Here is a 15,271-nt window from a genome sequence, read left to right on the forward strand (position 1 = left end):
AACTCGAAATGGTGTTTATTATTGACAATGAGTTCACTTTCTTAGGCACAAACTTGTTGTTTCAACAGGGAAAAACACTTTATAAATGTTAAAGTCCAGAGTCCTAGGAGTTATAAGCTGAGAAGCTTTTCCTGTTCCCTCTCTCTCAATGGTTGTGAATGCCGGAGCAAACCACAACCCCAGTTCAATGGCCTATGCTGAAGGACAAGACCTTCCTATGATGCCAAAAAAATGGAATGAAGGCGCCTGAGATCTTCACAATGTCATTCAGGGGGTTTGAACTCAGGGGGTATAAGACTCAGGGGTAAAAAACCCTAAGAGTTGGTGGTAAAAAATGCCTTGACCAGGGGCTTTGGGCCAAGCTTTGCACGCGTCGATCCAATGAGTCTTTTTCTGAGGTAAAAAAAGGTGAGAGGTGCCCCTTGGAAGGGGCGGAGCCTAAACAAATGAACTGGGGAAACAAGCCAATTGGTGCACAACAACAATAAATTGACAGCTATAATAACCAATGAAATTTAACTATACATATACAAGGTAGACAGGAATAAAATGACAGTTTAAATCCTGCAACTAACAGTACTACATATATGTGGCGCCACACACGCCGTCACACCCAGACTGATAATTTTATTGAGGTTTAAATAATTTGCATTGGGATTATGGTGCAGAAGAAGAATTAATATTAGAATACTGATTGGCAACATAAGCTGAGATCTTGCATTGTCATCATAACTAAGACGATGGAGCTCCATCACTGTAGTAACAATGTTCTCATGAAGCCTACCTCTCAGCTTTACAGCATCCCAATGAAAGCATTTCTGAAGCACTGGAAATAAAGGCAATGGGAAACTATGTCCACAGCATGCTCCCAGTCTTGAGAATAGGCAATTGGAAGGACCACTTGGGCACCATGCAACTTGTATATGCTATCTTTATTTCTGTCCCATTCTCCAGAACTTTGGAAACACTTAGAAGATGTTTCAGAAATACTTGTGCCAGGATACTACCAGGCTGCAAAGTCAGATTTTATTGAGGTTGCTTTTGATCTTTCATGACTGTTAACATGAATCTCCAGAAGTTACAATGTCATAAATCCATTTTTAAAATAGCATAAATGCTGAACAGTATGCCAACCACATTCTAATTAGAAGCGATAGTTTCATTTGAACAAGGCTGAAACTATTTTGTGCCCTGAGAAAAAATTGGCTCATATGTCCTTGACTTGCATCTGTATAAGGTGAGATACAAACAATTGGCTGTTTAAAATAATCTCTCGCACTATAAGGAAATTGATTGGTAATGCTTTTTTATGAGCTACAAGAACAGACATGTGAATGGATAGAGAAGAGGCATACCCTACTTCTACATGTTCTCTGCTACTTTACAGAGCTTCATGCACTAAGCACAAAAGTCAATATGTAGGTTTGTTATGTGTGTTCCTTTCAAACTGCTCAAAGTTTCTATAATCGGGAAATAAATTCAAGGTTCTTAATCATGAGAGCCCTACATGTATGTTCAGTGTGCACCTCAGTGGGGGGCAGATGTATGTACATGTCCTGCTCTCATATCTCTCGCTCCCATTATCCCCTATGTTGTTATTCATTCGTTCAGTCGTCTCCGACTCTTCGTGACCTCATGGACCAGCCCACGCCAGAGCTCCCTGTCGGCTGTCACCACCAGCTCCTTCAAGGTCAGTCCAGTCACTTCAAGGATGCCATCCATCCATCTTGCCCTTGGTCGGCCCCTCTTCCTTTTTCCTTCTACTTTCCCCGGCATAATTGTCTTCTCTAGGCTTTGCTGTCTCCTCATGATGTGGCCAAAGTACTTCAACTTTGTCTCTAGTATCCTTCCCTCCAGTGAGCAGTCGGGCTTTATTTCCTGGAGGATGGACTGGTTGGATCTTCTCGCAGTCCAAGGCACTCTCAGAACTTTCCTCCAGCACCACAGCTCAAAAGCATCCATCTTCCTTCGCTCAGCCTTCCCTAAGGTCCAGCTCTCACATCCGTAGGTGACTACAGGGAATACCATGGCTTTGACTAGGCAGATCTTTGTTGCCAGTGTGATGTCTCTGCTCTTTACTATTTTATCGAGACTGGACATTGCTCTCCTCCCAAGAAGTAAGCGTCTTCTGATTTCCTGGCCACAGTCTGCATCTGCAGTAATCTTTGCACCTAGAAATACAAAGTCTGTCACGGCCTCCACATTTTCTCCCTCTATTTTCCAATTGTCAATCATTCTTGTTGCCATTATCCCCTATGTGGGTTAAATGAAAACACTAGCATGGGATTTCTGATGCCTTGATATAGGGAACACAGCGAGGTTTCCTTGCACCCTGAATGTACCAGCCATCCTGCGTATAAATACTGCCAGTGGGAGTAGTGGTCAAGTAGGATCCTATCTAGTTGTTGTCTCTTCTCTCTCTTCCACTTCATAATGTGGATATGTCACTGTTTAAAGTGTGTATGTGTATTTGACATCTTGTTCTAGCACAATGTGTTTATGTTATTATTCTACTTGAAGGGGCTATATGGAGGCATATAAAAGAAGTACTCCTTCCCAGTAATATGAAATGACTCAGTCAATTCTCACACATCATGTCTTTCTCAGTCTCTTGAATCTGTAGACAAGGAGTGCAAATATGTACATATTTCAGTCTTACAGATGAGAATGAAAAACAAATTCAGGAGCTATCTCCTCATGAAGTGAACTTACGACAATTCTGTGCAGTTTAGGGGAATGGTTTCTCACATTTCAGGAATTTGGGGGGTGAATTTTTATTTGAACAAATGCAACATCTTTATGTGGAATAATGTAACTGGAGGGATGTTCTGAAACACAGTCATAAAAAGAAATACCAAAGACTCTCAGAAAATGTCAGAATATGTTAAGAAACCCTTTCTCCCTGAAAATATAATCTTTGTAAATATTATGTATATTGTTAGTTCAAACTAGACTTAAAACACAGGAAGGTTGTTCATAGAAAATGACTGCTATAACATAGGAGAGATGCTTTTAGTACATCAAATTTGTGAAACAAGCCACTGATTTATTGTCGAAGGCTTTCATGGAGGGAATCACTGGGTTGTTGTAGGTTTTTCGGGCTATATGGCCATGTCCTAGAAGCATTCTCTCCTGATGTTCCCCTGCACCTATGGCAAGCATCCTCAGAGGTAGTGAGGTCTCTCACTCCCTTTGAAGGCACAGTTTCGTAGCTTGGGAGTTCTCCTGGATTCATCACTGAGCCTGGCATCCCAGGTTGCAGAGGTGGCCAGGGGAGCGTTCACACAATTAAAACTTATGCACTAGCTGCACCCGTAACTTGGGAAGTCAGACTTGGTCACGGTGGTTCACGCTCTCATTACATCTAGGATAGACTACTGCAATGCACTCTATGTGGGGTTGCCTTTGAAGACTGCTCGGAAGCTTCAAATAGTCCAACAAGAGACAGCCAGGTTAATAACTGGGGCGGCATACAGGGAACATACAACTCCCATGTTACGCCAGCTCCACTGGCTGCCAGTTTGCTACCGGGCACAATTCAAAGTGCTAGCTTTGGCCTATAAAGCCCTAAACAGCCCCAGCCCAAATTACCTGTCCAAACAAATCTCCCCCTTTGAACCATTGTGGAGATTGAGATCCTTCGGGGAGGCCCTGCTTTCCGTCCTGCCATTGTCACAGGCGTGATTGGTGGGGGCAAGAGACAGGGCCTTCTCGGTGATTGCTCCCCGCCTATGGAACTCCCTTCCTGGTGAGATCTGGTCGGCCCCCTCCCTCCTGTCCTTTAGAAGGATGGTAAAAACTTGGCTGTGGGACCAAGCTTTTGGGGCAGGGCAATAAAGCGGCAATAGGAAAGATGACCAGGCCAATTAAATTTGACGTGGATGACTGGGACGGTTTTAAATGGTGTATTTTAATATTTTGAGAAATGTTTTTTAATGTTTATGTATTGTATGCAAATTTGTGTCCCGACATTGAATGTTTGCCTTGTATATGCTGTGCTTCGCCCTGAGTCCCCTTCGGGGTGAGAAGGGCGGAATATAAATGTTTTAAATAAATGAATAAATAAATAAATAGATGCAGGCAAAACGCGAGGAGAGAATGCTTCTAGAACATGGCCATGTTGAAAACCCTACAACAGCCAAGCCTTTGATTCCCTGTGATGCCAATTGCTTCTCTTTAGCACAGGATTTCAATCTATCAATCTACTTCTGTGTATTTATTAGTTAGATTTACATTGTGTGTTTCCTTCCAAGGAAGCCCATATGATTCCCCTCCACATTTTTATCCTCATAACAACCCTGTCATTTGGCTCTGTTGAGACCCCAAAGTCAACCAGTGAGCTTCAAGGCTAAATGGAGCCTTGCTCTCCTTGGTCCTAGGGCCCTTCCACACAGCCATATAACCCAGAATATCAAGGCAGAAAATCCCACAATATCTGCTTTGAACTGGGTTATCTGAATCCACACTGCCATATATTTCAGTTCAAAGCAGAAAATTTGGGATTTTATTCAGCTGTGTGCAGGGGGCCACAATCTACAGGCTTAAATGCTATACCACGCTAATTATCCAATATTTTTTTCTAACAGAAACATTGAACTTGATTAAGTTCAAACTGGGTTGTTGTAGGTTTTTTCGGGCTATATGGCCATGTTCTAGAGGCATTCTCTCCTGACGTTTCGCTTGCATCTATGGCAAGCATCCTCAGAGGTAGTGAGGATGCTTGCCATAGATGCAGGTGAAACGTCAGGAGAGAATGCCTTTAGAACATGGCCATATAGCCCGAAAAAAACTACAACAACCCAGTGATTCCGGCCATGAAAGCCTTCGACAATACATTAAGTTCAAACTTTCACCTCTCAACCACAGATGTTTACCATATGTTCTCTGCCTCGGTTACATTACCTTTATGAGTACCTTTTATGGCTATCATTAATGGGTATCCTTCCTCCTTGCTACTTCTTGCTTTCTGATAGAACTATCCTATGACTTTCCCTACATGGGGTCAAGTCCCATTGCATTAAATGGCACTTTCTCCTCAGACAGCATCATCATCTGATATTCCAACCTAAATGTGTAAAGTGCAGATTTCCCTTTATACAACCGACAAGCCCTGAATCTGGAAGTGGAAATATTTTTAAACACTGGGATGCAGTGTCAATAATAGCCACTTGCTTAGAAACGCACAATCAATATTTTCTCCCTCACACAATCTGTTCTCAGGTGATAGCTCTCAGAAACACCACTTTCCCATCCGCTTATGCAAACTTTAAGCTCCATCAGTCTTTATCTCTACCCCATTCTCTCCCTCCCAATTCCTTTTTCTTCAATAAATAAACTGCTAAACTTTGGTCTTTTCAGTATAATGCAACTGTCAACTGCTACTCTGGAAAAAAATAAAATAAAATTTAAAGCCCTGTTACTATATGGAGCAGACAGCTCCCTCCCCTCAATGCATAATGTAAATATGCCTTTTTTAGTTATTCATGGAGCATCTATCAAACCAGAGACTGAAATCCTAAATTTCTCTTGATCTTGGCTTTGAAGTGCTTTCTGCAATGCAGTTCCTGCTTCACCTTTCATAGCTTTCAGGCATTGAAAATTCATCATTCAAAACAACGTCAGCTCTCTTTGTCTGGGAGGCAACAAGAAAACTAGAATCCCATTTCTGGTTCTCTCAGTGACATCTCTGTCCAGACATTGCAAACTTAATTTTTTTCTGGACTACGCTTCCCAAAGATCCCCAAGTTAGCATGAAATGTGGCTGTATAAATTCATGAACAGGTCACAAAGGCTCAGATGAAAACCGTCCATGAGTTTAATCAAGGGATTACCTACAGTGTATAGTTATTTGATCAGAAAAGCTTTGGAATAGCTCCCTAGGCCTTAAAGGTGCTTGCACATTCCATGGGTAACCCATGGCAGTGATGGGGTGGAGTCTACTAAGACCGTGCAAAATTTTCGTAACTTGGCGTAAGTTAGATAAAATTTGTTAAATTCATACTACTACTACTACTACTACTACTAATAATAATAATAATAACACTTTATTTGTACCCCGCTACCATCTCCCCAAGGGACCCGGTGCGGCTTACATGAGGCCGAGCCCAAACACAACAATACAGGCAGTAATCACAACAATACAAGCAATTAAAATAGAACATAAATGATAAACATATAACATTATCAATAAGACAACATACAGTTAAAACTGTGGGAAGGCCAAATGTAAAAATTAAAATTGGAATAGTGCTGAGGCATGGACGAAAAGGTGATAGTGGCATTTGTGGGAGACATACGAGCAGACTCCAAAGCACTAAAAGTATAAAGTGCTTTGGAGGGACAAAGTGCTATGGGATCATTATTCCGGGAAGGCACACTGGAACAACCACATCTTCAAGCTCCTCCTGAAGACTGCCAGAGTTGGGGCCTGCCTGATGTCCTTAGGGAGTGAGTTCCAGAGTCGAGGGGCAACCACCGAAAAGGCCCTCTCTCTGGTCCCCAACAATTGTGCCTGCGATGCTGGTGGGATCGAGAGCAGGGCCTCTCCAGATGAACAAAGAGATCATGTGGGGTTGTATACAGAGATGCGGTCACGCATGTAGGCAGGTCCCAAACCGTTCAGGGCTTTAAAGATAAGAACCTGCACCTTGAATTGGGTCCGGTAGATGAATGGCAGCCAGTGGAGCTCCTTGAACAGGAGGGATGACTGCTCCCTGTAAGGAGCCCCAGTTAACAACCTGGATGCCGCCCGTTGGATCATCTGAAATTTCCGGGCCGTTTTCAAGGGCAGCCCCACTTATGACATGATATGTGATGTATGTGCATTGTCCGCGTCAAAAAATTAAGAATTGAAACTTTAGCCTAGTATTTTTCGTAAGTTGCATAAATATTGTAACTCTCTGATGCAATTTTTATTCACAGAGCAACCACACACTCCCAGGGGGGGGGGGGGCAAAGCTGCTACCATTGCTCTTTTTCCCCAGCACCTTGCCACACCCTCAACTATTGCTTGGGAAGGGAAAGAGAGGAGACTCCATTAGCTGCTGCTTAGCTGGCTTATAGCTTACTGTAGCTGAGGCTGACTTTTAGCACTGGGGAAAGAGAAGGAGAGAAGCTCTGCATGCTGTAGAGACACCAAGACAGGCACTGGCAGGCAGAGGCTTGCTTATTCTTTGAGAATGCTCCTTGTCATTACAGAGCTCTCCTCCTTCTTGGTTCTGTAGATGTTTCTGTTAGTATGGGCTGTCCATTATGGCCAGGAGCTCCCCAGAGCTCTGCACCCATTCAGCAATGGCAACAGTGGCATGGGCCCAATCTATCCCATTTTCCCTCAGCTGAAAAGCATAGGAAAGAGAATGGCAACAGCACCCCTAAAGGACAACAGAAACTTTTAAGTGATCCCCAACTTCCCTTGGCATGGAGCTAAACTGGTTCAACCCAGACAAGCTCATGTTAAAGATTGGATATTCCTGAATCTTGTGTAGACATCCAAGTGTAACTTTTGAGCCATTTTGGGTTTTGTGGCCTGTGTAGACAAGCCTCAAGTGTGTTTTTATCTGAAAGCAACATTAGTTTGCCCAGTCAAAGCTTTAAAACTAAACACTATACCAGAATACTTGTTGGATGTCAAAATACACAAAATAATCTATGTAAAGAAAAGTAATACCCAAGGTGCATAAAGTATATAATATTCAGTACATAATTCAGTATATTCACACAAAGTGAAATAAAAAGGGACTTAATGAGTCACTTAACTTGAGCTGTTTATCAACTCCTGAAGAAGGGATATTGTCCCCAAAACAGGGTATTTAAAATTACCCGGGCACCCCTGTAGTATTTTTCCCTATTAAGATTTTCCTTGAGAGCTGTACTCCATCATCATTTGGATATTACTACTATTTGAACTCTCTTTTGGACTTTGGACTCCATGTCTTCTTACCTTGTGTTAAAAGAGTCTTTATTGTATATGCTTCCCTGAAATCTGTATACATTGGGATCTTACAATTGTAATGTTTGAGAGCGGTTGCTCCTTCTCATTTTACTCTACATGACTGTTTTGTAAATATTATGTCTGAGAGCAGTTGCTCCTTTTTATTTCACTTTGCGCGAATATACTGAACTATGCACTGAATATTATATACTTTATGCACCTTGAGTATTATTTTTCTTTACATAGATTATTTTGTGTATTTTGAAGTCAAAGCTTCAGACAATGAATTATACAAATATTACTTATATAATATCTGCTGTACAAAGCATATACTTTCTTCCCCTAACAAAGGGTAACATGTGTCTACGCAACATCCATGCCTCCTGATGAAGAGACTCTAGACAGATAATTTTAAACACTGAATCAAAGAGGAAAAGTTAATCACTAATGTTTAACATATTGTATTTCATGAGTACACAATCCTTTTTGTTGCTTTGGATAATGTTCATATTATACATTATTTTTTCTATTGCCTTTAAAAATGAAATTGTTTTTGAAAGGACATATTGTGCTAACCTTGAAAAATGTGTTCCTTCGTAAGTGATTCCCCCTCTAACCTATACACAACATAGACACACTTAGTACTTGGATATCAACCACCTCAGATGAAAGCTTTGGATAATGTTAATGTTATATTTTATTCGTTTTATTGCATTTTAAAAACAAATTACATTTTTTCCCCAAAGGACATATTACGATAACCTTGAAAAATGCGTTTGTTTGGTAAGTGATTCCCTCTGTAACCTATGAATAATATACAAGCACTTAGCACTTGGAGATGAACTATCTCAAATCAAAGTATGCAGCCTAGTACCATAAAGGCAGAACTCAACATGATAATTGCTTTGTTGGCTAAGTATGGATTACATTGTCATTACTATGGCCAAAGAAATGCATACGTCTGATTTTCATTGAGACTCAGTAATGGTCCAAAGACAAGGGGGTGGACTCATCCTGAAATAGAAGATGGCGGAGTCCCCAATATCCACAAGCACCCAATCCATACAGCATGCAGTCAAGGGGGGAGATTAAGCCTTCCCGGCTCATCCATAATCCTAATAACAATTTTCCACACCATCTAACCATGAACTTTAAAGGACCCCCTTTCCTGTTCTTTATCTTTCTATTCTTTTAAAAGCTATGAGTGGGCAGGAATCTTTATTGGGCTAATATGCCTTATTTGTTTTAGATGCCTTTTTATATGATTGTCAATGATTTATAAAACTTATTTGCTAGAGGACAGATTTTATTTACCAGCTTCTATCACATGTGAACACATGATGACAGTGGGCACTTGTGTCTTAAATGCCTCAGAAATCCAGCGATAAAATGTTTTCTTATGCCCAGAACAAAAGCACATGTTAGGATGGATAAATGGCAGAAAAAGAGAGATAAATGAGTACAATAAACTTTCTGTATTCACAAATTATGTATCTTTGGATTAAAAATCTACAATTTGAAAATATTTTTAAATCAAAACTTTATTTTGCCATCTTATATAAGAGATACCACTTTACTACACCATTTATATAATGGGACTTAAACATCAACGGATTTTGCTGAGCCCTGGAATTAGGGCTCAGTGGATATCAAGGGACCACTGATCTAGATTGTTAGCAGAACAGGGCTTCATACTTTGCTGTGGCAAAGGATATAGTAACGTCACAGCCAAACTGAGACAAGTTACATTTTCAAACTTTAGATTCTAGACTCCCACAAACAGCATTGGTATCGTTCTGGGATGCCTGGAGTGGCTTGGAATCAGAGGCACTGTGGTGCAGTGGTTCCAGTTGTACTGCTCAGGCAAGTTCCAGATGGTGGTGCTTGGGAATACCTGCTCCTCAAAAAAGGAGCTGTTATGTGGCATCCCACAAGGTGCCATTCTATCCTCAATGCTTTTTAATATTTACATGAAGCTGCTGGGAGAGATAATCCATAGGCATGGGGCAGGGCATTATCAGTACGCTGATGACACCCAAACATATTTCTCCATGTCTTCCAAAACAGCTTCAGCTAAGGATAGTGTGTTTTCTCTGAATGAATGCCTGGAAGAGGTAATGAGCTGGATGAGGAAAAACAAATTGAAACTGAATCCAGACAAAACAGAGGTGCTTGCTATCAAGCGTCCTAATCTGGGGATGGAGGCATGTCAACCAGTTCTGGAAGATATTAAATTCCTCCTGAAAGACTGTGTTCGCAGCTTGGGAGTACTCCTGGATCCATCTGTCCAAATGTCAGCCTAGGTTGACGTGACGGTCAGGAGTGCTTACTATCAGCTTTAGCTGACATGCCAGCTGTGCCCCTTCCTAGATTTGTAGGACCTTAAGATGGTAGTGCATGCACTGGTAACCTCAAGGTTGGACTTCTGCAATGCACTTTACATTGGGCTACCCTTGTACCAAGTTTGGAAACTCCAGCTGGTTCAAAATATTGCAGCCAGATTGGTTACAGGAACACCTAGGAGTAAAGTCACTCCACTGGCTGCCAGTTAGTTTCCAGGCAAAGTTTAAGGTATTGGTATTGATCTTTAAAGTCCTGCATGGTCAGGTCCATGTTACCTACAGGAACGCCTTCTCCTGGATAATCCACCCCAAACACTGATGTCCTCTGGGCAGTGTCTGCTCCAGCATGCCAGAATCTGACCAGCAACCACCACCCAGAGGACCTTTTCATCGGCTGCCCCATGACTGTGTTACGACCTGCCAGTAGACCTCTAATAGCGAGATCAGCTGTTGCAATTTAAGACACAAGTGAAGATCTATCTCTTCCGGCAGGCCTACCCAGGCAGTTTTAATGACAAATTTTAAACTTCTATTTTGTCTAATTTTTGTTTGTGTATTTAAAGTGTATTTTGTGGAAATATGTTTTAATATGCATATTTAACAGAGTATTTAAAATGATTATATGTTTTGATAATGTGTTTTAGCAATGTTGTAACCCACCTCAAGCTGTGAGGAGAGGTGGGGAAGAAATAAAATTGGGGAAGAAATAAAATTATTACTACTACTATCATCATCGTCGTCATCATCATCGTCATCATCACCAGATTGAAACAGGTGATGGAAAAATAACCAGAGATCACAAACTAGTGTGGTGTCGTGATTTGAATGTTGGATTTGGACTCCAGGAAGGTAGGGTTCCAATCTCTGCTCAACCATGGAAACTCACTGATTCTGGCTAAGTCACACTCTTTCCACCTCAGAGGAAGGCATTAGAAAACCGTATCTCAATAAATCTTGCCAGGAAAATCCTAAGATGGGGCACCATGAGTCAGAAATGACTCGAAAACACATAACAACAGCAAAATAGAGATCAATTTCCCCAAGGCTTCCCGACTCAACACTTGCCCAACATAATGCTCTCCAGGCTACTCAGTCAAACTTTTGTAGAGGGTTTGGTGACCCATTTCATAGCTACACATAAACAATGCATGAGAAAATGAAAAAGCAGAGCAGGTTTCTTTATGTCTAGAGCAATTTTGAGAGTGCAGAACAAAAGCAGAGAAAGCAGAAGGAACTGGCTTCCTAGAAATCACACCTGCAAAGAAAGCATGTTTCTACATTAGGGAGATCAGCTTGGAAGCATGTTGGCATTGCCTGCTTGAAGAGGAAAAAAAACCTCAGAGAAATGGCCGGATAAAATGTTCAGTAGTTGGGAGACAGTGCTTCAGGGTCCTTTGCTGCTCCCAAGACAAGAAAAACTAAAATATGTTATGCAAAAATTGAGGAATAAATTATGCAAAATAAGAGACTGATACAAATTTGCTCAAACTGAATAATTTAATTCAAGGTACAGGATGGAGCTCTTCATGGCACATCTTCTAAATTGCCTAGGAGTGGAAATTTTATTTTTAATCTTTCAAGGATGGGACACACACAGGTCTGTTACTGAATTCTTTTAACTGAACTGCAAAGCAGAACCTTGCGTTTTCCAGTAGAATCCAGTTATCTAAATCTTTTGGGCTAACTAAGGTATTAAATAATTTCATTCTGGTGTACTTCAGAGTGAAATGCAAAAAAACAAAACAAAAAAAAACCCAGACTCAATGCTTTTCAAAATGATTAAATCACATATATAGATATTAAATTTTATACATGTTGGTATTTCAGAACACTGTTTTAAATATCTTGTGCTTTCACACAAGAATTTCATTGTGTAATTCCTCTGCCTTGTTTATGGGATATATTTCTGAGGGGGTTTGTTTTTAATTATGCTAAGCTCTCATCACATCTTTCATCATTTTTTTTCCTGCTTGAGACAAACTGTTAGGAAGGGACTATGGGATGATTCCATAAAATTTCTTGACTTGTAAATAGTTCTTCACATGGAGGTATCCAATTTATAGGCTCAGCAATTCTAGACCAATACCAATTGAATGATTAAGACTTTTGGCCATTTTAGTTTATTGAAGATGCAAAAGGATAATCTCTTAGGATTTCCTCTCACAAGAAGGAAAGTGTGGCTGATGAAAACATTTTACTTTGTTCCCTACAATTTTTCCCTATCTTCTGGCACGGCAAGCCATCCCATGTCCTTTCCCCGTCTTCTGCTTGTCTTTCCCCAATTTAAGGCATCTGGAGTTGGATAACGCCCAACTCCTGAAAACGGACTTCTGGCTTCATTTCCATGCACGACACAAATGGAGCCCCATGGACTTCCATCAATAGTTCCGTTATGTCATATAGTGGCCCCCATCGGACTCCCATGGAAATGGGACATGGAAATTGAGCCAAAAGTCTGTCTGATGAGATCCTTAGTGGTCTTGACTTTTCCCACCTCTACATTCCCCAGGTTTCCCAAGCATTAGCAATGAAATCTCTCATATATATATATATATATATATTTCTGGATGCAAATACCATTGAGTTCAGTGGAACTTAATCCAAGAAACTGCAAAAGACTAGAAAAAATAAATAAATAGCCCATGGTTAGCAGAACATGTTTTTAAGAGCTAAGTCTCAGGGTGGGATTTATAGAGCTAGAGTGTTTTTAAAGACTACCTAATTTGCCCAGATCTGAATTTACCTCTACCAACAAAAATTCTAGGGACCTCATCACACTAGAGAATGAATCCTGTTAAAATCCAGTTGCTGCCTCCTGCAGAATTCTGGGATTTGTAGTTTAAGGAGGATACTTTTACAGCCTCACTAAACTACAAACCCCAGAGTTCTGCAGAAGGCAGAAATTGGATTTAGAGTGGATTCATTCTCTAGTGTTATGAAGTAGTAAATCAACTAAATTACTGTGAGTAAATCAGATTATACTGTCTTCCAACCCAGCAAATTCTCCATGTACACAAGGAAAGACATAGTCAAGATGGCAAATGTGAGCTGATAGTTGTAATTTTCAATAAACTACATGCCTTGGACCAATCTTTAAGCGTATCCAGTTGGAAGTCAGTCACATCAATAAAAGCTTTCATAGATTAAGGGGGAAAGTGCTAGGTGGTAGATTTGCTAATTAAATTAGTAGGGCATGTCAAAGCAAATGGCCTTTAGACAACAGGCTTTTAAGTATCTTTGCGACTGGCACAGGGTTGAATTTGGCTCACTACTACAAAAACTACTAGATTCTCACTCCCCAATATTATATTTTATTACTGTCTATGCAGCTTTTCACAAATCAACAAACCATCCATAGCCAGAGAGATTTGATCTGAAATGAGGTAAGGATAATTTCCTTCCTTTTTGAAACTGGTCTCGTCCCAAAATCTGTGTTCCTAAATGAGTGGAAAGGAAATACAGAACCTTTCCAAGTTTTCTTTTTTGAACAAGTAAGCATCCAAGAGCATGGAGATTGAATCCTTTCCAGCCACTTTTCTTTAAGAGGCAACATTTGTTACAACAATGGTGTTTTTGCTTAACTTACTGATCTCAGACGCAATTACTGTAATGTTGTGCCACAATACTGTTTCCCGGTCAAGAAGCTTGGAAGTAAATATTGAACCATTTCCAGAATCAATGTTGAATATTCTGTCCATATCTGTATGACGATCTACAGAATACCTAGAAAGAAAATCATTACAGTTTAGATGAGATGTTTTCCATTTCACAATTGTACAATTGCACTATTTTTGAAAGAGTAGATAGATATAAAAAAGTATTCAAAGCACCAATTGAACTGTGTGCTGATTCTACAGTATAAACATTCTTGATACATTTTCATATTTTATTTATTCATTTTATCACACCATGTCATGTCATATTGTTCCATTTAGATTTCATGGGTTCTATCGTTTCCCGGCCCCCGGTGGTGCAGTGGGTTAAAGCACTGAGCTGCTGAGCTTGTTGATCGAAAGGTCGCAGGTTCGATTCTGGGGAGCGGCGTGAGCTTCCGCTGTCAGCCCTAGCTTCTGCCAACCTAGCAGTTCGAAAACATGCAAATGTGAGTAGATCAATAAGTACCGCTCCGGCGGGAAGGTAACGGTGCTCCATGCAGTCATGCCGGCCACATGACCTTGGAGGTGTCTATGGACAACGCTGGCTCTTCGGCTTAGAAATGGAGATGAGCACCACACCCCAGAGTCAGACATGAGTAGACTTAATGTCAGGGGACTACCTTTACCTTTACCTATAGTTTCTGTGGTGAGATCACATACTCATAATAAAAAGTGTACAGTTACAAGTTTGAATAATTACTGTATATACTCGAGTATAAGCCTAGTTTCTCAGCCCTTGTTTAGCCTGAAAAAGCCCCCCTTGCCTTATACTCGGGTAGAGGTCCTGGTGGGAAGCATGGGCCTGAAAGAAGGCTTTCTTTCGGCCCCATGCCTTCCTACCAAGACCCTCACTTCTCCGCACAGCAACCTCACTTGCCTTCCTCTCCTCCTCTCTTGTGCATTACCCTCCTTCCTCTTCTCCTTTCTCACGCAGTGCGTGCCTTCCTTTTCTCCTCTCTCGGTACAGCATGCGCCTTTTCCTCTCCTCCTCTCTCAACGCCAGTCATTCCCACTTTTCCTTATTCATATACACACAGCATTTTCCCCAAAATGGATAGTTAAAACAAACTATTGGGATTACTGGAAGGATATGTAAACATATTTATATTGAAGAAGGTTAGAATAATGATTTAATCAGAGTTGGAGAGTCTTATCTTAAATTACAGTTTTATGTAAATATTCAAAAACATTTAGCCTACTGATGCCTTAATTAATGTAATTTTATTGGTATCTCTTTTTATTTTGAAATTTACCAGTAGCTGCTGCATTTCCGACCCTCATCTTATACTCGAGTCAATAGGTTTTCCTAGTTTTTGTGGTAAAACTAGGTTCCTTGGCTTATA

At 40.7% G+C, this 15,271-nt stretch overlaps 1 protein-coding gene across 1 annotated transcript in view; it reads right to left on the reverse strand.

Annotated features, from left to right (window-relative positions):
• Positions 1–15,271, reverse strand: part of LOC132774515 (cadherin-6) — a 228,619-nt gene that overhangs the window by 18,754 nt on the left and 194,594 nt on the right. The window contains exon 8 of the mRNA XM_060774693.2: positions 13,859–13,995. Coding sequence (XP_060630676.2) covers positions 13,859–13,995 — 137 coding nt within the window. The remainder of the gene's footprint in view (positions 1–13,858; positions 13,996–15,271) is intronic.

The sequence above is a fragment of the Anolis sagrei genome, chromosome 4 (genome assembly GCF_037176765.1).
Source record: "Anolis sagrei isolate rAnoSag1 chromosome 4, rAnoSag1.mat, whole genome shotgun sequence".
NCBI classification, from domain to species: Eukaryota; Metazoa; Chordata; class Lepidosauria; order Squamata; family Dactyloidae; genus Anolis; species Anolis sagrei.